The 23,956-nt window shown below is 35.0% G+C and overlaps 1 protein-coding gene across 1 annotated transcript in view; it reads right to left on the minus strand.

Moving 5' to 3' along the window:
• The window catches only part of KIAA1109 (KIAA1109 ortholog), a 219,682-nt gene that overhangs the window by 30,174 nt on the left and 165,552 nt on the right, over positions 1-23,956 (minus strand). The window contains exons 60-69 of the mRNA XM_021717738.1: positions 23,234-23,364; positions 21,777-21,900; positions 15,572-15,681; positions 14,479-14,569; positions 10,545-10,798; positions 7,396-7,611; positions 5,447-5,627; positions 4,212-4,413; positions 2,390-2,551; positions 1,710-1,849 (exon numbers count right to left, since the gene is read on the minus strand). Coding sequence (XP_021573413.1) covers positions 1,710-1,849; positions 2,390-2,551; positions 4,212-4,413; positions 5,447-5,627; positions 7,396-7,611; positions 10,545-10,798; positions 14,479-14,569; positions 15,572-15,681; positions 21,777-21,900; positions 23,234-23,364 — 1,611 coding nt within the window. The remainder of the gene's footprint in view (positions 1-1,709; positions 1,850-2,389; positions 2,552-4,211; positions 4,414-5,446; positions 5,628-7,395; positions 7,612-10,544; positions 10,799-14,478; positions 14,570-15,571; positions 15,682-21,776; positions 21,901-23,233; positions 23,365-23,956) is intronic.

Raw genomic sequence — 23,956 nt, forward strand, 5'->3', positions numbered from 1 at the left:
ATGTTAACATAAGTAGAATTATTTCCTTTAAAAAATATTACTGTATTAATAACAAAGGTCTTATAAACATTCAAGCAGTCCATTATGTGTTTTCATCAGACCTTCAAAAAAGCTGGTGATAAACTTCAGAATATCAGACTGAAGCTCTTTTGGCCTAACTGCTATTATTGAAAATATCTGAAACACATGACCATTAGTGTTTCTTTTATTCTTAAAATTGATTGTAAGATTTTAAACGAAGGTAAAATAGGTCCTAAAGTATGGTGAGGAGTAGTTTTCAAATTCTCCTTAATAAATAGATTTAATCAGATGCTAATGTATACTCAAATGCCCACTGATAGGATTGCATTTTAAAATAAAATGTTATATAAAAACTATGTAACTCTTAGCAAATATTTTAACAAAGATACTTATTGACTTTATATCTTAATACATTTTATATGTGCACAGAAGGAACTGTAATTGCAACAAACAAAGGTGCCATAATAAAAAAAGCATTAGGCCAGGAGTGGTGTCTCATGCCTGTGATCCCAGCACTTTGGGAGGTGAAGGTGAGAGGACTGCCTGAGTCTAGGGCTTTGAGACCAGCCTGGGCAACTATAATAAATAAAAAATGAGCTGGGCATGGTGGTGTGCACCTGTGGTCCCAGCTACTTGGAAAGCTGAGGTGGAAGGATCACTTGAGCCCAGCAGGTCCAGGCTGTGGTGACCATGAGCATGCCACTGCACTGCAGCCTGAGTGAAAGAATGAGACTCTGACTCAAAACTAAAAAAAGCCACTAAATGATTTAAAAAGAGTTATAACTTACATATTTTAATTTTTGCTACAAAAGTATGAGATCTAAAATCTGAAAACTCAAAGATATATGAATCTTCTTGGTAGAGAAATTAATATAGACAATCTCTGACTTATTGTTTTTCTACTTTACAATGGTATGAAAGTGGTAGTCCTTCAGTGAAAACTATATTTCAAGTACCCATACTACCTTTCTGTTTTTCACTTTCAGTACACTATTCAGTAAATTACGTGAGCTACTCATCACTGTAGTTTGATGATTCTGCCTTACTGTAGGCTGATGTGTTCTGAGCACACTTAAGGTCAGCTAGACTAAGCTATACTGCTTGGTAGGTTAGGTGTATATTAATGAATTTTTGACTTACACTATTTTCAGTTTACAATGGGCTTACTGGAACATAACCCCATTGTAAGTTGAGGAGCATGTGTATAGACAAAATTTTACATATACTTTCTAGAGGTCAGACAACCTCCAAGATGTTATCACCATAATAAAGGTCCATGAGTCTGAGGTTAAGAAAGCTTTAAAGGGAAGTAATGTTAAAATATTCAAATAAATTTAAGAAAAACGTTTCTCTTTTTTTTTTTTCAAGTTGGAATCTCACTCTGTTGCCCAGGCTGGAGTGCAGTAGCACACTCATGGCCACCCCAGCGGCAACCTGCTGGGCTCCAGGGATCCTTCCGCCTCAGCCTTCCAAGTAGCTGGAACTACAGGCACATGCTACCATGCCAGGCTAATTTTTTGATTTATTGTAGAAAGGAGGTCTTGCCAAGTTGCCCAGGCTGGTCTTGAATCTACAGGCTCAGGCAATCCACTCGCCTTGGCCTTCCAAAGTGCTAGGATTACAGGTTGAGCCACCAAGCCCAGTCACGTTTTTGTTTAAAACAAAAAGGAATAAATGAGGTATATCACCTGAACTCGTACATAAACCACGACATCCACAGGGAAGGAAGAGTAAGCAGATGTAGAAGATGATACTAGTGATGTTGTTGATTCTTCCATAGGATCTGGTATTTCAAAATGTCCCATATCTTCATCTTGTGAGCTGATAGCTGTTAAAATATTTAGTTTTAAGTTTTATTATGAGGCCAAGGGCAAATAATTTATTAAGAGATCCTTATCTCTTATGCTAATGATTCCAGAGGTATGAACACTTGGAAATATTAATATTTGCTTCTGTAGCCCATCATTCTAGTCTTTTAACTTGGTCAAACCTCTTGCTCATTCCCCTAAACTTACATTTGCCTGTGGCTATGCCAAACAATGTACAAAGAAAACAGTGGTTATGCTCTTCCCCTCAAGAAGATTCCTGTCCAAGAGACATACTAATGTAGGACCTAAGGATGTTAATTTTTTCATTAACTACTGTGGCCACGAGAAAATTATATAAACTCACCAGGACTTAGTTTCTTCATATGTAAGTGAGCACTAGATGATCTCTAAAGTTCTCTTTTGGTTCTATAATTCTTTTAAATATTTAATTGTGTATGTTAATAATAACATATAATAGCATTAAGAAAATCTTCTATGTAATAGGATCATAAAATATATGTGATGGGGAAGTAAGTATATAAAGAATATAAAGGAATTACCTGTATAATTCCTTTCAATTGGTGTAATCGGAATAGTTTCTAGAGCTTTTTCCAGAAAATCTAGCAGGCAGGGACTAATGACCATTTCTTCTGGCAATGACTGAAGTGCTACCCAGGCATATAACTTGGCTGTTTTTACTCCTCCACTTCCTTTTCCTTTGGCTAGAATATTAATAAATTCCATTTAGTGAAATTTAATAAAAGTTTCCAATTAAACATAAAACTTTGTGAGGAATTAGAATTATATTGAAGTTTAATCAGGTGAAACACCTCAGACTTTACAAGAAAGCAAGAAATACAGCAGGCTGATAGAAAATGATATATTAGTGTTAGAATACAAATATAATTGATTAATGACATACAATATAAGACAGTTATTCCTACTTGCTCTAGGTAACAAGTTTTGGTCCAGTTTTTCAACTTTATAACTTGCTAAGTCTTTTGTCAGCATTAGTCCTATTGTCTATTTAAGAAGATACAGAGAACTTAAACATTAACAATATTTAGTGGCAAGTGAAGAAAAACATTTTTTCAGGTTTTCCTATGTTTAGCTTGTACATATTTATAATGCTTCCTTACATGGGATGTCATCTATCTTTCTTTCTACGTAACTAAATATTTCTGCTTTCATAAAATGAGTAGAATATCTAACAAAGACTTAGTTAATTTTGGCTCATGATTTCAACACTTATATTCATTAGTTGTGTAAATCTAGGAAAGATTTTCAACTTGTATGAGCTTAAACTTTCCTCATTTCTAAAATGGGATAATATCTGCCATACACTTAATGGATATAGATATGTCTTGTCAATTGAAAAGTGATAAAAAATTTTAGTCATTAGCATCATAATTGCTATTTAAAGGTTTACATATCAAATTTCATTTTCCAAGTGATATCTTTTCAAATAATTATTGTATAGCCACTATTTTCTTTTTTGGAAATTCCTCCATGAAAGTAAGGTATCATTTATGTGTTACAGTAACGAGATTCCAGGATGGCTGTCTATGATTTTTGCCTCCTGGTATTCACTCCCTTGTGTAGTTCCCTCCCATACTGACCTATGTGACAGTGATGATAGTGCTTTTGGGGCTAGGCCATAGAAGATATTGCAACTTCAGCCATGTTCTCTTTTAGATCACTTCTTTTGAGGGAAGTCAACTGCCGTGGAATGAGAACACTCAAGAAGCCCATTCATGAGGCCCACATGGGGACAACTGAGGCACTAGTTAGCCAGCCATGTAACTGGGACATGGTGAAAACAGATATTCTAGCCTTTAACCCCAGTTAAGTATTCGAATGACAGCAGTCCTAGCCAACATCTTGACTGCAACCTCATTAAAGACTATGAGTTAAATCCACTGAGCCAAAGTGCTCCTGCATTTCTGACTGACAGAAATTATGTCTGATGGTATAAGTCACTAAATTTAGGGTAATCTATTATGCATCAATAGATAATAAGTGTGGTTAAGCCCAATGTGCTCTGTCTTAATTGATAAATTTGATACCTCCATCTCATTATAAGCTCCCAAATTTGAACTACATAAAACTACTCTTTTCTAAATATACATAGACCTAAAAATTAAGTAAACTATTTGGTATATTAAGTTTATTTTATAACAGATATTCTAAAGTAATATCAGTTTTAAAAACAGCCAAAAGTAATTGGCTCATACTTCTGTAAATGAACTTTGAATAGTCATTATTGAAAAGTCTATGTCCTTTTTCTTAAGCATATGCATTTTAAAGTTTCAATAGAGCAAGCAGGTGATGACTAAATTTTTTTTTTAATGACAAAAATTAGAATATATACTCCTTAAATACCTGAAGGAATAGGTGGGGGCTGGGGAGGAAGTAAGGTGTTAGTCTTGCTCTGGACAGTGCAAGGTAAGGGAGGAGAAGGAGGAGATGCTGCACTATCTTTCATACCATACAGCTTGGACTCTTTGGAGAGTGTTCTTGGCAAGGAAGATCCCCTGGAGGCATTGGGTGATTCAGTCTTTAGTGTCTTGGAATTGTAATGCAACTGTATCAAAACAAATAAACTTTTAAAATTAAAATTATGCAGATGAGGAAAACCAAGAAATGTAGAAAATATGGTAGGAACAAAACCACTGGTCCAGGAGTCAGAAGACTCACTTCTAAATTTTACAAGTTAGCTTTGCAATCCCGGCAAGTTTCTTTGCTTTTTTTCATTTTGAAAATTAAAAAGGTAATTCCAGATAATCTTTAATGTCCTTTCCAGCTAAGTAGTCTATAATTCTAGAATCTAAAAATGGTTGTTTAATAAAGTTGCACTAGGCACAGTTTAGAAAGTGTGTTATGAATATCAATTTAAAAAAATTGTTTCTGCCAAACTTTCATGAAAAATACTGTATAAATGAAGACTCTTAATATAATGAGCAAAAAATGAACATATGTGAGGGGAGATCCCACAAAAACTTAGAATTTATTTATAAAAAAGTGTGTACTTATTCTTACATGTTGACACTTCAGTCACTTTCAAAGTACTCTCCATTTGATATAATATACCCATCGAGACACATTTTCCACTGCTCAAAACTGCTATTGGACTTGTCAATTCTGAGGTCTTTTAGTGATTCTACCGTTTTTTGTTTCACCTCGTCCACATTGGCAAAATGTTTCTCTCAGGACTTTTTTCATCCAGGGAAACAAAAGTAGCTCAGGTGGAAACTGGATGAATAGGGTGGGTGGGCATGATAGTCATGTTTTGGGTCAAAAATTGCTGAACAATCAGTGCAGTGTGGGCAGGGGGCTTGTAAAACGCCCATCAGGAAATGGAGAAATGTGTTGATAGCATCTTCAAAAAAAAAAAACCAAAACCAAAATCACAGAAGCCAAAAGACTCTCACAACAATGCTAGCTGGTACACTGAAACTGATGGGTGCCTAGAACACTTGCCTAGAGGGGGAGGCCTGTACTTCTAAGGGCCTGCCCTCCAAAAGATAATTCTGGCTTTTTGTGGGACCCCCTGATATGACAGAAATAAACATTGCTACCAATAATCTAATCCTCTACCCTGGACAATTAGTTTTTACCTTTACATCAACTCCAGGAATATAAAATACAGTTGTTTCTAAGTCACTAGGCTTTGTCTGAAGAGATGATGGCACCTTCTTGCCAGTCATTAAATGTGTGGTAGAAGCATAATTAGTTTGAAACTTCTTCTTTTTTGAAGGTGAATCTTGATCTAAGCTCCTGGAACTTCTATCATAACTCCTATAAATAAAAAGTTTATATTTTTAAAAAGGATACATTCATCTCTTTTGTGTAAAAGCAAAATTTTATTTATATAGTAAATGGAATGCAATCCTTTATTTTAAAAGTTAAGAACGTAAAGATCATCAGTATATCCAGCTAGATTGCTTAATGTCTTATACGAGTGATTTAAATGTTGAATGTCCTTTAACTACATAGGGTAGTTACCTTTCTTCTTTCTTAAGGTCATGACTACTTCCCTTGAACATATTAGGTTGAATCAAATGAAACTACCCTTTATATAGTAACAACAACAACAAAAGCAACTGTCAATCCTTTTATCAACACTACTACACTTGTAAGAGATTTTAACTGTTTAAAGTGTCTTTATTTTCTCTCATTTTATACAACCTTCATTTACAAACTAGTTTATTATAGAAACTTTAAACATATAAAAAGTAAACACAATAGTCTTATTAATAATTCCCCATATACCCATTACCCAGCTTCAACTGTTGTCAGCATTCTGTCATTCTTTTTATCTACCTATCAACTCATCCACTCAATTAAACCTTTTTTTTTTTTACAGTTCACTTTTAGGTTAGGAAAAAAATGCAAAACAAAATTCAAAGAAAAAATAATCTAAAATTAAGCCAGTTTATATCATCATTTAGTTAATGATGGAAACAGATAGTAAAGCTGCAGTTATATTGTAAACAACATTTCAGAATGAGGCCTCTGTGCAACTGTCTCCCAGTCTTTCTTATTTCTTTATGAACTCATCAAAATTCTCAATAACCAAGATACCACTAAGCATTACATTTAAGCATAAGCATTGCTGGGCTCAGTGGCTCAGCCTGTAATCCCGTGCCTTGGAGGCTGAGGTGAGTGGATTGCCTGAGCCCGTGGGCTCGAGACCCGCCTGGGCAACTTGGTGAGACCTCATCTCTACAATAAATCAAAAAGTTAGCCGGGCTTGGTAGCGGGCGCCTGTAGTTCCAGCTACTTGGAAGGCTGAGGCGGAAGGATCGCCGGAGCCCAGCAGGTCGAGGCTGCGGTGGCCGGGAGTGGCCACTGCACTCCAGTCTGGACGACAGAGTGAGACTCCAACTCAAACAAAACAAAACAAAACAAAAAGCATAAGCATTGTTCTTTAAAACTGAAATGTATATAAGGACAGAGACAGAAATTCATGCCTGTTGAAAGAATTCCAAAGATATAATTATTTTAATTAACAAATTTGCCAGACTCTAAGTCAAACATCCATTTCTAATTCCCAGAAAATACTATGCACTTGTTTAAATAAATTGTATATTGGAAATAACCACTTGATCATTACAACTATGATTTCATCTACTATTCAAATTTGCATTTTATGCCTGGGCATGTGGCTCACGCCTGCAATCCCAGCACTTTGTCATGCTGAGGCAGGAGGACTGTTTGAGCCCACAAGTTTGAGACAGCCTAGGTAACACAGCGAGACCTTGTCTCTGCAAAAAAATAAAAAAAATTAGCCAGGCGTGGAGGCCTGCATCTGTAGTCCTAGCTGCTTAGGAGGCTAAGGTGGAAGAATTGCATGAGCCCAGAAGGTTGAGGCTGAGGCTGCTGTGAGCCATAATTCTGACACCACACACCAGGCTGGGCAACAGAATAAAATCTCGACTCAAAAATAAAACAGACAACAAAATTCATATTTTGGGATAGGGAGACGTTTGTTGTAATTCAGTCATATATGAATAGTATTTTTAACAGATGAAGTTAGATGTACCTTTTTCAACCAATTTCTTACCTTCTCAAGCTTATGTCATCATGTTCTTGTAGAAGAGTGGTTGGGTGGAGTACACATTTTCCACTATCAATTTCAACCCGTATATCAAGTTCAAAGTCAATATTCCTCTCTGTAGCTGTACCACTAAGACTTCTGTTGACTGGTGTTGTTGGCCAGCGTTCTGTAAATAGTTGATGAACAGCAGCAAAGCCCGTTGCCTTTTTACGAGATGTATGTCTAGAGAAAGAATAATTTGTTCATTACATTGTAATAAAATGTGAAGTCTTTTTAACAAACTATTTTCCAATATGTTATGTGAGCAACAGTTTGTAAATATATTTTACTATTTTATAAATTCACAGAAATTACTCAATTAGCTCATACTAATTAAGTTTTTCTAAGTTTAATGGAGTCACATTTTATTCAACAACTGTGTACTGAGTAACAATTATATACCAGGCAATGTGCAAGGTGATGAGGACACAGGCATACTCACTGCTATTAAGGAGTTTGAATATCAACGTATTAACTACATTGTGTATGTTGGAGAAAACTTCATTTTCTAAAATTATAAAATTTAAAGGCTACTTTACATATTTTATTAAAATACAAAAGAACAAGGAAAGAAAAATAATGCCATATGTTCTTCAACAAACGGTGTTCAGAAAACTGTATGTCCACATGCATAAGAATGAAATCAGACCCTTATGTTATACCATACATACATAAAAATCAATTCAAAATAGATTAAAGACTACAAAATACCTGAAACTATAAAACTTGTAGAAGAAAACATAGGAAAAAGCTTTGTGACACTGATCTTGGCAATCGTTTCCTGGATATAACACCAAAGCACAGACAATAAAAGCAAAAAAAAGACAAGTGGAACTACATCAAACTAAAAAGTTTCTACAGAGCAAAAGAAACAGTTAACAGAATGAATACGCAACCCATGGAATGGGATAAAATATTTGTAAAGCATATATTTGATAAGGGGGTCATTTCTAAAATATATTAGAAATTCCCACAACTCAATAGCAAAAAGAAAACAATAACCTGATGAAAAAAATGGGCTAAGAACTTAAACAGAGATTTTTCAAAGAATCAGCTATCAGATACATGAAAAGGTGCTCATTATCATTAATCATCAGGGAGATGCAAATCAAAATCATAAAGAGATATTGCCTGATCCCTGCTAAGATCACTATTTAAAAACAAATGACAAGAATTGGCAAATAAGTGAAGAAAACTGAACCCTTGTACACTGTGGGTATGAATGCACAATGGTGCAGCTGCCAGGGAAAATAATATGGAGGGTCCTCAAAAAATTATAAATAGAACTACCATATGATCCAGCAATCCCACTTCTAGGCATTTATCCAAAATAACTGAAATCAGGATGTCAGAGAGATTATATTAGCCCTCACATGTTCATTGCAGCATTTTTCACAATAGCCAAGATGTGGAAACAAATGTGGTATACATATATAATATTATTCAGCCTTAAAAAATAAAGAAATGCTGCAATATGCAACATAGATGAACTTGAACATATTATGCTAAATGAAATAAGCTAGTCACAGAAACAAACACTGTATGATTCCACTTACATGAGGTATGTAAAACAGTCCAACTCATAGGTGCAAAGAATAGAAGGGTGGTTGCCCGGGGCTGAGGGGAGGGGAAGACTGGGAGTTGCTAATCAGTCAGGTATCAAGTTTCAATTATACAAGACAAATAAGTTCTAGAGAACTTACTGGACAACACGATGCTTACAGATAATAATACTGTATTGTACATTTAAAATGTTGAGGGTAGACCACATGCTCTAAGTGTTCTTACCAAAATAAATTACAATTTTAAAAAAAACTTATAAAATTGTACACTGAAAAACATAGTTACACTAATGCAAATTGTATCTTAATAAAACTGACTTAAATAGTTTTTTAAAAGGCAGTGTAAAACATGAAAAGAAAAGAGATAGTAGATCATCTGTCCAGAAGCATGACTGTCTGAATTACAGGATTGCTATTAGAAGAGAAAACTGAAGACAAAGGGGAGAATTTTTCCAAACAACTATAAAATAATCTTTCTATAACTAAATTCAAAAATTATGTTTCAACAAATACCAAAACACTTAAAAAATTGTTTAGAAAAGACTCAAATCTGGACCACAGGTAGAAAACAGACATTAAAATATCAAAAAACACACACACACAAAAACCCCAAGTCACATTTACAGAACTGAAAAGGACACCAACCAGCCAATGGTAGAAATTGACGCTGGAAGAAAATGGAGTTTTTCTTACTTAGGAGAAGAAATAAATATTAGACTAGAATTCTGCAGCCAACCCAACAATCCATCAAACATTAGAACAATAAAGTTATTTTAGACATGAAAAAATAATCAAGAAAATAGATCTGTATGACAACTTATGTAACAAATGAGGGAATAAACCAAAATATGCTGACATATCGGATTCAAGCGTTAGTAGCTTCAGTCTAGGAAAAGGAAGAAAGAATTCCTAGAGCTCAGAATGGAGAAGACTGAAGTGTCTTACTGACTACATTTCAGTCACTCTTATTACTCCTATACTAAGCCAGCTTGTCATAACCATTACCAGAAACTCTTACTATTACTGTCACAACCTCACTTGAGGGTGGTTAAAGTAGATCAGCTTCCCAAAGATCCTCGCAGCTCCTCCTGAGTATACATGTCTACACATGTCTTTTATTTCATTAACACGATTTCATCTTATTTATTTGTCCAAGAATTTGTTAAAATCTTTCCCACAGTGTTAACCACTTCCCTTTACTATTTTTCTTAACTAGACTTCACCATTATTTGTTTCCTTGCAATCTGTTACTTTTTAATGCCAGGAGGAATACAGCCCTCTTCTTTATTTACTCATAACCACACCTTTATTTCCATTTTCTTGACAAGGATTATCCTGGATAAATAACTAAAGTTCAGTGATTTGAATAAACCCATATAATTTTTTTTAAAAAAAATGCTATACGGAGCTAAACTATGGATGTGTCTCGCTCAAGCTAGGCATATTAAGATTTTTTTTTTTTTTTGGTAAAAGCTAAGTTATATAAAATTTTTTATGCTCATTTCTAAATTCTGAAATACAACCTAAGAATCTTAAAACTAAAAGGTTACTCACGAGGGTTTCCTGTAAATATAAAACCTTTCCCTCTCATGATCTTCATCCTTTTCATCCTTCTCAGAATCTTCACTGGTAGAAGACAAACTATCATCCCGTCGGCCCTCTTCAGATTGGAAAGGAATGCTGGGTGAAAAGCCTCCTGGAGTTTTTGGAGAACTGAACACGGAACATGATCCTTCACTATTTGATGAATAATAGGATGGACCTTCAATGGTTACTGACAAAAGGTCCAGTTCTGTCTCCTCTGGAAACTAATTGTAAAAACAAAACAAAATAAAAACATTAATCGATTCATATTTCATGTTCCTTCTCAATTAAAAGAAGAAGAAATATGTACATTTAAACATTTTAAAATTCTCCCAGAGTTGAATTGTCTCACTTTGAACTGAAGTTAAGGTCACATGTATGAACATATGAAAGGGTACACTAGGGAAGGAAGCAGAAGATCAAACCACAGAAAGTCACATTACTAACATGCTAAAAATCAGAATAAAATTTTACCTTATAAACACCTATCATATTAATTAGTAAACATAACATGAGAAAACAAAAGAAACACATAAGATCAACTATAAATCAGAATGGCAAGAGCAATTAATGATGGAAGAGCATGCAGTGTCAGTATAAAGTCTACTGTTATCTTATCATGCCAGTCGATGCTTTTTGTGGATATATGTTTTAAAAATGAGCCCTTTGTGGGTTTCAGAAAGATGTGTAAATAGTTGAGTAATAAAACGTGTCAATCAGTCAAACTTAAAAATGCTGTATTTTAAGGAAAATAGAGATTCAGTCAACCGCAGATTAAAAATATTTGGGAAAACAATAAAATGGGACAACAACAAAGAAATACAATATAACAATTATTTCCATGGCATTTATATTGTATTATTTATTATGAATAATCTATAGATGATTTGAGTATATAGGAGGATGTACATAGGCTACATGCAAATACTACACTACTTACTATAAAGGACTTGAGCATCCATGGGTATTGGTATCCACAGGGGTCCTGGAACCAATCTCACATGGACACCGAGGGATAACTGTAGTCTGTATAAATAACATGTCACTAACTCAGGATTTTGCCAGGAGGCCACTGCATTTAAGTAGATCAAAAAACAAAACTTCTTATGACCTAATTTCGATTCCCAGTTTCAAGAGTTGCTTGAGGGCGGGGCACAGTGACTCATGTCTGTAATCCCAGCACTTTGGGAGGCTGAGGCGAGAAGATTGCCTGAGCCCATGGGTTCAAGACTAGCCTGGGCAACATGGCGAGAACTTGTCTCTATAATAAATATTAAAAAAATTAGCTGGGTGTGATGGTGAATGCCTGTGGTTCCAGCTACTCGGAAGGCTGAAGCAGGATCACCTGAGTCCAGCAGGTTGAGGTTGTGGTGGCCATGAGCGTGCCACTGCACTCCAGCCTGGGCGACAGAGTGACTCCCATTCAAAAAAAAAGAAAAAAAAAAAGAATCGCTTGAGTAATGATAAGCCTTTGTAAAGAATAACGTGCAAGGTAATCTATGTGAAATTTTTTATTAAAAGCTAGTGAATACTACTGTTGGATAGTGAAATACTAAAACCAAAATTTCAAACGTTTGCAGAATCCAGGTGTTCTTTACATAGTATACGTATTACTGAGTAAACAAGCAAATCAGATTTTGTCAGAACATCTTCCAGTTTTTAAAACTGTTAAGTTCGTGTAGATAAACTGTCTCTATGTTTTATATTTACGAGAGAGGACCCCTGGAATAAACCTGGAATTTATTAATAAAAAACTGTGTATTATATGTTTAAACTTCAGGCATCTTCTAATTACTATCCATTTGATACAATACCCCTATCAAGGTGCTTTTTCTACTGTTCAAAATAGTTTTTGAATTCAACAATTTTGATGCCTTTTAGTGCTTTTGCCATTCTTCTGTTTCACCTCTACCACATTGGCAAAATGTTTCCATTTGAGGACTTTTTTCATCCAGGAAACAACAACAAAAAAAGTCACTTGGAGCAAGATTGAGTGGAATAGGGAGGGTGGGACATGGAGGTCAAACTGTTTTTGATGAAAAACTGCTGATTACTCAGTGTGGTGTGGATAGGTGTGTTTGTAAATCATCCATCATGAAATGGACAAATGCACTGCAACACTCTCTACTCCCCCTACCCTAGGCCCCCCAAAATGAACTGAAGCTAAATGCAGCCTCTCACAACAACACTAGCTGGTATATTGATGCTGATGGGTTCTTAGAACACTTACCTAGTGAGGGAACCTGTACTACAAAGGGCTCGCCCTTCAAAAAATAATTCTGGCTTCTTTTTGGTCCTCCCATGTATTTTAGATTTATCTATATTTTAGTTTACAATTAGAAAATCTAATATCTAATCTCAATATCTAGTTTACTATTTTTTATACAACAGTTTTTACAAGCAGAGTACATTGCTATTTAAAAAACAGAACATCAATCACTCCAGATATTAATCCCTTTAAGAGTCACCAAATTAGTAAGATCTACTCAATTCATGTAAATTAATTCTAAGTTTTTTATTTTTTAAGAAAAAAGGACAGTTTGCCAAGCTAATTATATTACAAAGAATTCTAAAATAAAACTCAGTTTGACTGAATTCAGTGTAATGCTAGAATATACATTGAGACTCAAGCTTGAAGAGAGTAAAGAAAGAGAAACAAAATATATTTGGAATAAGTGAGAGTTTTTAAATGTCATCGGACAGAAAAAAATCTAGACAAAGATTTATATATCTGGTATACTTTTAAAGTTTATTTTTACTTTTATGATTTATACTTAAAATATTTGGCATATAAAATATGAATTATAAGTGATTATGTATTACATTACCCACACTGTTTTGAACATGAGAATAATTTTTAAATGGATAGTGTTATAAATACTTTCTTATATCAGTGACTGAAAATAACATTCAATGATTACTTTGCTGTTCTGAATTAAGTTTGATTCTAATCTAAACTAGTTAACTATTCTTTGTTTCTGAAAAGATTCATTTTGTAGTTGAATCTGAGGAAAAACTGATTTACTTAAAGATGAGCAAATAACTAATGAATTGTGGTTTTTGGATATGATTTGGTTGAATTGATTTGATATGCTGATTTAGTCTTAATTTTGAAGGTTAAAATAATATTAAACTACACAGAAGTATAATACTGAGATATATGCATGCAAAAGCTTATGAGATATATAGGGAGAAGAAGAATTAAAACAATCTTAAACCTTTATGTGAAGTATTTCAGAGGACTGAGTTTAGTTTGAAATGAGGGAGACATTTTGAAAGCAAAGTTGCAGGGTGCCTGATTAGTTTTAAAGCAAAATTTATGTTGTTCTTAATAAGTACCTGAAAATACCCTTTCCCAGGACAGCTGGATTGTGGTGTACTTCCCCGTACTGTATATCTCAACTTAATTAAAATAATAAAAAAATGTTTTAAAAACTCATGAAAAATAACAATGGTTTAAAAGCAGACAAATATACCAAAAAAACAAACATTTTAATATAAGTTTTAACATGCTAAATAAGTATACAACTTTAAAACTGACCTTCTAGTTTCTGCTACCATCTCTCTCTATATATTTAACTGAAATACATAACTGAGTTCTAATATTCCATATTTACATTTGTGTAAGACATAGCTTAATGTGAATTCTCACTTGAAAGAAAAATTATTGAGCAAAAATCTTTCTACCCAAGAGAAAGCAGTTACAGAGTCTTTATTGTGCATATAAAACACTAACACCTGCCGCATGGCTCTCAGATGATGGCATGAGTATAGCACCTCACTAGTCAGTAAAACATAGACACTTCGACCATCACATTCCATAATTTCACTATAGGCAGGAATCAGTGTTTTGGAATGTATGATACCATAATTCAAAAACTACTTAGCAATGTGTATCTCTTACTGTATCTTGGATATTAAAAGTTACTCTAGGTCCAGGAGATGCTGCATCCACACGGATTTCTGGGAGCTCTTCAGTTTCTCCTACTCGAGAACTGTAAGTAAAATATAAAGTTATGAAACACTAATATTCCTGGACCTTATAAAAGTCTGATTAATGGCAATAACATTCTATTTCTAAATACTGATACTATTCAAAGGATTGTACTTTCTGTATTCTGTTTCTTAAATTTTAGCATCCCACATAAAAGACTCAAAGTTTTGATTAACTCAAGATTTTTCAAAACTAAACTTTATATAAAAGAATGTATAGTACTTTCTGTATTGTACTGTTTTACTAGTATAACGGTTATTTTACTTCAATAAAAGAAAAAAATTTCCATTTTTTTCATATGCTGAATTTCTGTGCAATTACAACTTTTCTAGCTTGACAAACTTAAAGCAGCAGTTACTAGTGTACATATTTTAATTTCTTTGGCTAGTCTATACATTTACACATGAAACTTGTCTATCATTCTGAACCAAAGTTCTATGTTAAAAAGAAAAACTTGGCCAGGCTCAGTGGCTCAGCCTGTAATCCTAGCACTTTGGTAGGCCAAGGTGAGTGGATTGCCTGAGCCTGCGGGTTCGAGACCAGCCCAGACAATTTGGCGAGACCTGGCCTCTACAATTAAAAAAAAAGAAAATTAGCCAGGCGTGGTAGTTCATGCCCGTAGTTCTGGCTACTTGGAAGGTTGAGCCAGAAGGCTCGCTGGAGTCTAGCGGGTTGATGCTGGACTGGCTGTGAGTGTGTCACTGTATTCTAGCCTGGTGACAGAGTGAGAGTCCAAAAAAAAAACAAAACTTGTCTAAATAGCAGTGCATTTCATTACTAAAAACACACTGCATTGTGGTACAAGTATGATAGAGGAATTCCTCAAATAAACTTCTAAGTTTTATAAACTTCTAAGTATCCACTATTATTGCTATTTTACTAATAAGCTTAATTCTTGTTATCTTAATTTTATAAGTAGAACACAGTAAAAAAAAGTAGTGAACTTTGGTAAAAGAGTCAAGAATTTTATTTTTTATTTCATTGGCTGAAATATATATATTACCTTGCCCTTTCCATTCGCTTAAGAGGTGGTCTTCCAGAAGCAGAAATGCTTTTTGATCGGCTGTAACTTGGTTTGTAACTCAGACCCCACTTATCCTTTAGGGAAGCAGCCTAATGAAATAGGAGAGCACAAAAAAGGTGAGTATACGCAATTGTTTATTATCACAATATTTGACTTCAGATAGAAGAAAACATTCTATTATTTTATTAGTTAGTATGTTTTCCCCAAGTGACATTAAATGTCACCTAACAATATAGAGAGATCACTGTAAAGCAGGAATCAGCAATCTTTTGGTCCCAATATCAATTATAAGGGCTGTGCAATGAAAATATGAGATGTTAGCTGACCTGAGAGAAAAGAATGAAAAGATAAGGGGGCAGGGGTGAGTGATATAGAAACAAGGTGAGAAGAAAGGAAATGATTAAAAAGAATGGAGAAAGAAAACTAGAATTTAAAAGTTCTGGGAGAAAGTTAGGCACCGGGAAGTAGGAACAAAAGACCACTAATCATCTCTAGTACTATCTAATGGCACTCCTGCAGAATGCCTCTTCATTACAACAAGGAAGGTGAAGGTTTGGAATTCAAGATGGTAAAGGGAGTAAGAGAGAGAAATGCAGAATGAGGCAAGTGTTAAGAACACAGATGTCGTTTTGGCAACTTCTCTGATTCTACCTAGTTTTAATTTTAACAGTTAATTACCAAGTATAACCCGCAATAGGATGCAACCAATATTTTATTTTATTTTTAAGTTGGAGTCTCACTCTGTCACCCAGGCTGGAGTGCAGTGCCACACTCATAGTCACCCCAGCTTTGACCTGCTGGGCTCTGGCGATCCTTCCACCTCAGCCTTCCAAGTAGCTGGAGCTACAGGCGCACGCTACCATGCCTGGCTAATTTTTTTTTGAGATACGAGGTCTCGCCAAGGTGCCTGGGTTGGTCTCAAACCTGCGGGCTCAGGGCGATCCACTTGCCTAGGTCTCCCAAAGTGCTGGGATTACAGGCTGAGCCACTGAGCCTGGCCTCTGCAAGCAATATTTTAATTTTAGCATATGATTGTTAGGTAGGTAGAAAAAGTTAAAACACAGAATTATACAATACAGATTATCACTATCCATTTATTACTATCAAGATCAGTGATAAATAAATTGGATTTTAACTTGAATTTACATAAATAATTTAGACAATTTTCAAACTATGTTCTCTGGGAGTTTATGGGTGATCAAGGGAAAGTTAAGTCAATGGTTCCTGAATCCCTGCCATGAATTTTCCCCCATCTCTTGACCCCCACAGTTCTGATTTAATATGTTCTTTACATATTGGGGTGCTACCCAAAAACCTCATTCTGGTAAAGAAAAAAATGGAAGGTTCTCTGTTGATTTTAAGAAGTTAAAAGTCCATTTATCTTTAAGTAGTTTTACAACTTTTGGTTTTCAGCTCCATGTGTGGAGCTTGGAAATAACTATTCCATCCTAACAGCAAGTAAAAAGCTGGAACAGACTTAGAAATCAACAATCCTTCTTTTTGGATCAGCAAAAGAGGGGAAGACAAAGGTCAAGCTTCTGCTCCCAAGACTAGAGAAACAGGTAAACACAGGGAAGTACAGCTTCCCAGAACAGAGACACACAAGTAGAAAGTGCCATAGGAAACTGCCATAGGAACCACAGGATCCCATAGGAATGGGGTTGGAAAACCTGAGCTTTAATTGATGAGTCGCTGGAGTGTCAGTGCAGACAAGTCAGATTAAAAATTCCGAGGACACAGTCATAAGATGCCGCCACAGTACTATAAGATTTTCTGTCAAGAGTTTGACCAGGTCCCTACAGTAAATGCAGGGGGAAAAAATTCCCTCAGGCTTCCAGCAGGGGGAGGAGATAAGGAACCATTCTGAAACAATACCAGAGTGCTCAGTTTTTCTACTCTTAGGAGAAACTAATTAACAAGAGCCTAAACTGGAGCATTATCAGAGTATTATCATGGGAGTATTATCAAAGCACAGCTGACCTGTGGAAAAGAAAATACCCAACACAGCTCTAGCCATACTGTTTCACCTGGGGGGGTGGAAAACAACTGACACTGTGAAGTTCACAGTCCAGAGGCATAGACTCACTGAGACCTAATTAGAGGACAATAAAATGCTTACTCTCTACTGATACATACCATTAAATCTCTAAAAGCTTATTTACAGCAGTTCCATTACCTGGTTATCACGTCTGGCTACCAAGAAAAAAAAAACTAGTCTCAAAAAAACACAATCTGAAGAGAAAGAACAATCATTAGAACCAGACAGCAGGGATGTTGGAATTATCACACCTGAAATCTAAAACAACTACAGTTACTGTGCTAAGAGCTCTAATGGATAAAGTAGACAGCAAGCAAGGACAGTTGGCAAGTGTAAGCAGAGAGAGAAAAATTCTAAGAAGAAAACAAAAATAAATGATAGCAGTAAAAAATTATGTTATTGAAATGAAGAATGACTTTGATGAATTTATTAGTAGACTGGACATGACTGAAGAAAGGATCTCCAAGCCTGAGGATTTAACAATAGAAACCTTAAAAAAATGAAAAGTGCCGGGCTCGGTGGCTCAGTCTGTAATCCTGTGACTTTGGGAGGCTGAGGTGAGTGGACTGCCTGAGCCCCGTGGGCTCGAGACCCACCTAGGCAGGCGAGACCTCATCTCTACAAAAAATCAGCCGGGCGTGGTAGCGCATGCCTATAATTCTGGCTACTTGAAAGGCTGAGGCAGAAGGATCGCTGGCGCCCAGCAGGTCGAGGCTGCGGTGGCCGGGAGCGGTCACTGCACTCCAGTCTGGGTGACAGAGTGAGACTCCAACTCAAAAAAAAAAAAAAAAAAAAGAAAAGTAAAGAGAATAGAGACTGAAGAAAAAAGAACAGAATATTCAAGGACTGTGGGACAATTACGAAAGGTGTGAGAGTAATGGGAATACCAGAAAGAGAATGAAAAGAGAAAGGAACAGAAGAAATATTTGAACCAATAACGACTAAGAATTTCCTCAAATTAATATCTGATGTCAAACCACAGACACAGGAAGCTCAAAGAACACCAAGCAGGATAAATGCCCAAATGAACTACACTTAGGCATATTATTTTCAAACTAGAAAAAAAAAGAAATAAAGAAAAACTATTTTTAAAAATCCTAAAATATATAGAGATTAAACAACATACTTCTAAATAGCACATGGGTCAAAGAGAAAAATCTCAAGAATAAATTTAAAATATTTTTAACTAAAAGGAAATGAAAACATACTAATCAAAATTAGTAAGATGCAGCAAAAGCAGTGTTTAGGGGGCAGTTTATAGCATTGAATGGATATATTAGAAAAGAAGGAAGATCTGAAATCAGTTGTCTAAAGACTTAAAACTATAAGAAGAACAAATTAAATCCAAATTAAGTAGAAGAAAAGAAATAATAAAAATTAGAGCAGAAATCAATGAAACAGAAATAGAAAATCAAAAGAAAAATATCAATAAAACCAAAAGCTGGTTCTTTGAGAAGATCAATAAAATTGATAAGCCTCTAGTCAGGCTAACTATGAAAAAACAACAACAACAAAAACAAAGAAAGACACAAATTGCTAACAGATAAGGAAATAAAAGATATTAAAAGGTATATTGATTGGGAATGAAAAAATAAAACTGTCTTTGCAGAGGACATGGTTGTCTATGCAAAAAATACAAATAATTGACCAAAAAATCTCCTAGAATTAAAAAGCAATTATAGCAAGCTATATGATACAACTTTAATATACAAAAGTAAATCACTTTCTCACAGAACAGCAATGAACAAGCGGAATTTGAAATCAATACCATTTGTAGTGGCACCCCCAGAAATGAAATACTTAGGAATAAATCTAACAAAGTATGCACAAGTTCTATATATGAGGAAAGCTGCAAAACTGATGAAATAAATTAGAAAAACTAAATAAATGGAGAGATATTCCATATTCATGGATAAAAAGACTCAATATTATCAAGATGTCAGTTCTTTCCAACTTGGTTTATAGATTCAATAGAATCCAAATCAAAATCCCAGCAAGCCATTTTGTAGGTATCAACAAAATGATTCTGAAGTTTATATGATGAAGCAAAAGATCCAGGATAGCCAACACTGAATGAGAAGTTGTAGGACCAACATTATCCTACTTAAAGACTTACTATAAAACAACAGTAATCAAGACAGTGTGGTATTGGCAAAAGAAAAGACAAATAGATCAGTGGAACAGAATAGCCCAGAAATAGACCCACGTAAATGTAGTTAACTGATCTTTGATAAAGGAGCAAAGGCAATACATTGGAACAAAGTTTTTTTCACCAAATGGTGCTGAAACAACTGAATATCCACATGCAAAAACATGGACCTAGACACAGAACTCAGATCCTTCACAAAAATTAACTCAAAATGAATCACAGACCTAAGTCTAAAAAACAAAACTACTAAACTCCTAGAAGATATCATAGAAAATCTAGATGATATTTGGTATGGCAAGAATTTTTCAGATACAACACCAAAGGCACAACCCATGAAAAAAAATACCTGATGAGCTGGACTCCATTAGAATTAAAAAATTCTACTCTGTGGATCCAAAGACCTTAACAGAGAAGATATACAGACAGAAAATAAGCAAATTACATGTCATCAGGGAAATGAAAAGTAAAACAACAAAGCCAGGTGTAATGGCATGTGCCTGGAGTCCCAGGTACTTGGGAGGCTGAGGTGAAAGGATCACTTGAGCCCAGGAGTTCAAGGCCAGCCTGGGCAACACAACAAGAGTATGTCTGTCAAAAGATAACAATAATAAATTTTTAAAAAGAGAGATATCACTACATATCTAGTACAATGATCAATATCTGGAACAGTGACAAAATCAAATGCTGATAAGGATGTGGAGCAACAGAAACTCTTATTCTTTGCTGGTGGGAATGCAAATGGTACAACCACTTTGGAAGAAAGTTTGGCAGTTTCTTAGAAAGTGAAACATACTTTTACCACACAGCAATTGTACTCCTTGGTATTTACCCAAAAGAGTTGAAAACTTATCTCCACACAAAAAAAACTTGTACATGTTTATAGCAGCTATAGTCATAAATGCAAAAACTTGGAAGCTGCCAAAATGTCCTTCAATAGGTGAATGGATAAATAAACGATAGTACATCCAGACAATAGAATATCAGTGCTAAAAAGAGATGAGCTACCAAGCCATGAAAAGACAACTCCAATGCATACTGTAAGTCAAAGAAGCAAATCTGAGAGGCTACACAGTGTATGATTCCAACTGTATGACATGCTGGAAAAGGAAAAATTATGAAGACAATATAAAGATAAGTAGTTGCCAGAAGTTAGGGGAAGGGGAGGATGAGTAGGCAAAGCACAGAGGATTTTTAGGGCAGTGAAACTACTCTGTATGATACTACAATGGTAGATACATGCCACTAATACAGCTGTCCAAACCCACAGAAGGTATAATACCAAGAGTGAACCCTATTGTAAACTATGGGTGATAATGATGTGTCAATGTAGTACATTAGTTTTAACAAATGTACCACTCTGGTGGGGGAAATTGATAACAAGGGAGACTATGTATGTGTACAGGCAGGGGTTATATGGGAAATCTTTATACTTTCCTCTTAATTGCTGAGAGCCTAAAGCTGCTCTAAAAAATTTGTCTGTAATTAAAACAACACAGCAGAAAAGGGGCAAAATGGTTCAAAATATTTTTTGTCACTACTAGACTCAAACTGGTGGAGGGACCAACTAAACCCGCAAAAAATAAAGATAAGAATAATGTGCCATGTGTACACAGTGGCTGAGAAATAAATTCTGACCATGGAGAAGGGGATGGGAAAAAATGGACATCTCAAAAGATTTCACAGAGTTCATATTTTTTGCGAAGTTCATACTAGAGACTAAAATGCAATTGTAATTTCATGAAAAGCAGACAAAAAACAGTGGCTAAGGCACTGCCTGAGTTTGAATCTTGGCTCCCCAGGATTACTGGCTGTATAACTTTGGTCAAGTTATTTGTTCTCTCTGTTTCCTCATCTTTAAAATGAGAAAATAACACAAATTACCTCATAGAGTTGTTGTGAGAATGTAATGGGTTGTTAAATGTAAAGTGTTTCAAACAGTAGGTATATGAAAAAATAAGGTGGTATTATCATTAGCACTGGAAGAAAAGAGAACTCACTCGCATACTGGATCTTCGTAATTTTTTCCGAACATCTCTTCGAATGTCATTTACAGCCACAGATTCTAACTGTTGGTAACGCTGAATTTCCTGGTTTATGGTTCCTTCACTTGCACCTAATTTTCTGGATACAAAACAAATATGGCAATTACTGTAAGGAAGTAACAAAATAAGATTGATTTTAACTTTCTCCTTCCTAATCTTTCAGCTTGTCAAAACACCAAAAATTATGTACCAAACCCCTCTATAAGTTTGACACTAATATCTGGTAAACTATTAAAACAAAAAACAAACAAAAAAACACCTTCTGTCTAACGTTTGAGGAAACACTTCTTACCCATTGCTGCATCATGGTCTCTGGCAAGTTCATGAAAGCCATAGACCCACTCTGCAGAAAAATGTCTGTATGTAAAATTCTACATATAATGTAAGCCTCAGGTAAGATTTTGGAGGAAGTATATTTGCTTCCAGTTATTTTTTCCCTGAGAACAAAATTCAAATTGTAATGTAAGTTAACTGAAAAATGTGAATCACCATATGATAATTTACAGACAAATTTTAGGCAACACCTTTTATTGTACCAAATGTGTGTACCTGTGTAAAGTCCTTGAATGTAAAAACAAAAACAAAAAACAAAAAAACCCCACAGGTACAGGTGTACACATAATAGAAAAGATGAGCCATCGCATTTTGGGAAAACAAAAATTTTGAAGTTTACCAAGAAGAAAATTTATTCTTACATAGGAAGTATCTTAGTACTATTCAGCAGGTGACAGAGAAAAAAAGATTACTACCACCTACCACACCCCTTCTCAACTCATCCTACCCCCACCTCAGTTCTAGAGAAATGCTAATACAGTCAAACAAAAAACAAACAAACAAACAAACAAAAAGAGCATGAATTTTGAATTCAGACACACACAAGCTCAAATTTCAATTCTTTAGCTTCTCTGAGTCAGTTTTCTTATCAATAAAGTTTGGATAATGCCATCCAACCTCACAGAAACATTGTGTGGATTAAATTCGGATAACATATGTCAAACAGCAGGCACTTAATAAATACTAACTTTTTCCTTTCTAAAAATTGCATTCCAGAAATACGAATGTTAGCAAAAGACTAATGCATATATGTATATATGCATGTGAAGATACGTATAAGTATATATACACACATAGAGATACGTGTATGTGACATAGTGCCAGTCATGAAGTGCTCAGAAATGAGGAAGTTGTAAAAAGGCACTAGACTAGGATTCTGTGCCTAACTTTATCACTAATGAATGTATTATCTCAGGCAAATTATTACATTTCTCTAGACCCTGGTGATACCATTGATATACCAAATGGTTTGTATTAACCCAAACACAGTTTCTTCCATATTTAACATCCTAGGCTCATATTATTAGATAACATTATTATTAGATTTTTAACATTAAGTTAAAAATCACTATACATACTTCAGGTCATCTATTACTTTGGCCTGCTCATTCAGTTCTCTGATATCCACTATGCGCTTCATAATTTTTCTTCCTCTAAGTTCTCCTGGCTGGCTAGAGGTAGTTCCTTGTCTTCGATAATCTACAGCTTCCTGAAAAATCAAACGTACATATGTCAAGACCACCCCCAGATCACACAGCAAAGCTATACTATTACAAAATTAACACCTTAAATCAAAGTAAGCATGCAAGAATCAAAGCTATCTATGTTAAATAAGATGATTGGAATTCTCTATTGATTCACATCCCTTTATTTGTATAAGGAATCTATTTAACTGCTACCTACGTTTCCCCATGAGTGTGCTCTGCATGCTTTCAAGTGGGACTGGCTAGAATGAGGGGAGCCCCACAGCTCGGGGTCATACAGATACTCTGCAGGAACAGAATAGCGCTGATTTGGGGGTGCCAGGCCTAGTAGGTGGTTTACAAGTCGCTGCCCAAAGGTGAGTTTGTGGCCATCTCCACTTACTGAACCTCCATCTGAACTCTAAACAATAAATAGGAATATTAATTAAAAAAATTGTTTCCAAGAACAAAACTATTTTATGGTACAATAGTTAAAAAGATGCTTAAAATACTTTAAGAAAATCAATACCAGTGAAATCAGAATAACTTTCTTTTTGATTACTAAATAACTTGATACTATAGACTGTATAGTAGAGAAGGAAATACATATTTTTAAAT

Source organism: Carlito syrichta, unplaced genomic scaffold, assembly GCF_000164805.1.
Source record: "Carlito syrichta isolate Samal-C Ts95f unplaced genomic scaffold, Tarsius_syrichta-2.0.1 Scaffold310650, whole genome shotgun sequence".
NCBI classification, from domain to species: Eukaryota; Metazoa; Chordata; class Mammalia; order Primates; family Tarsiidae; genus Carlito; species Carlito syrichta.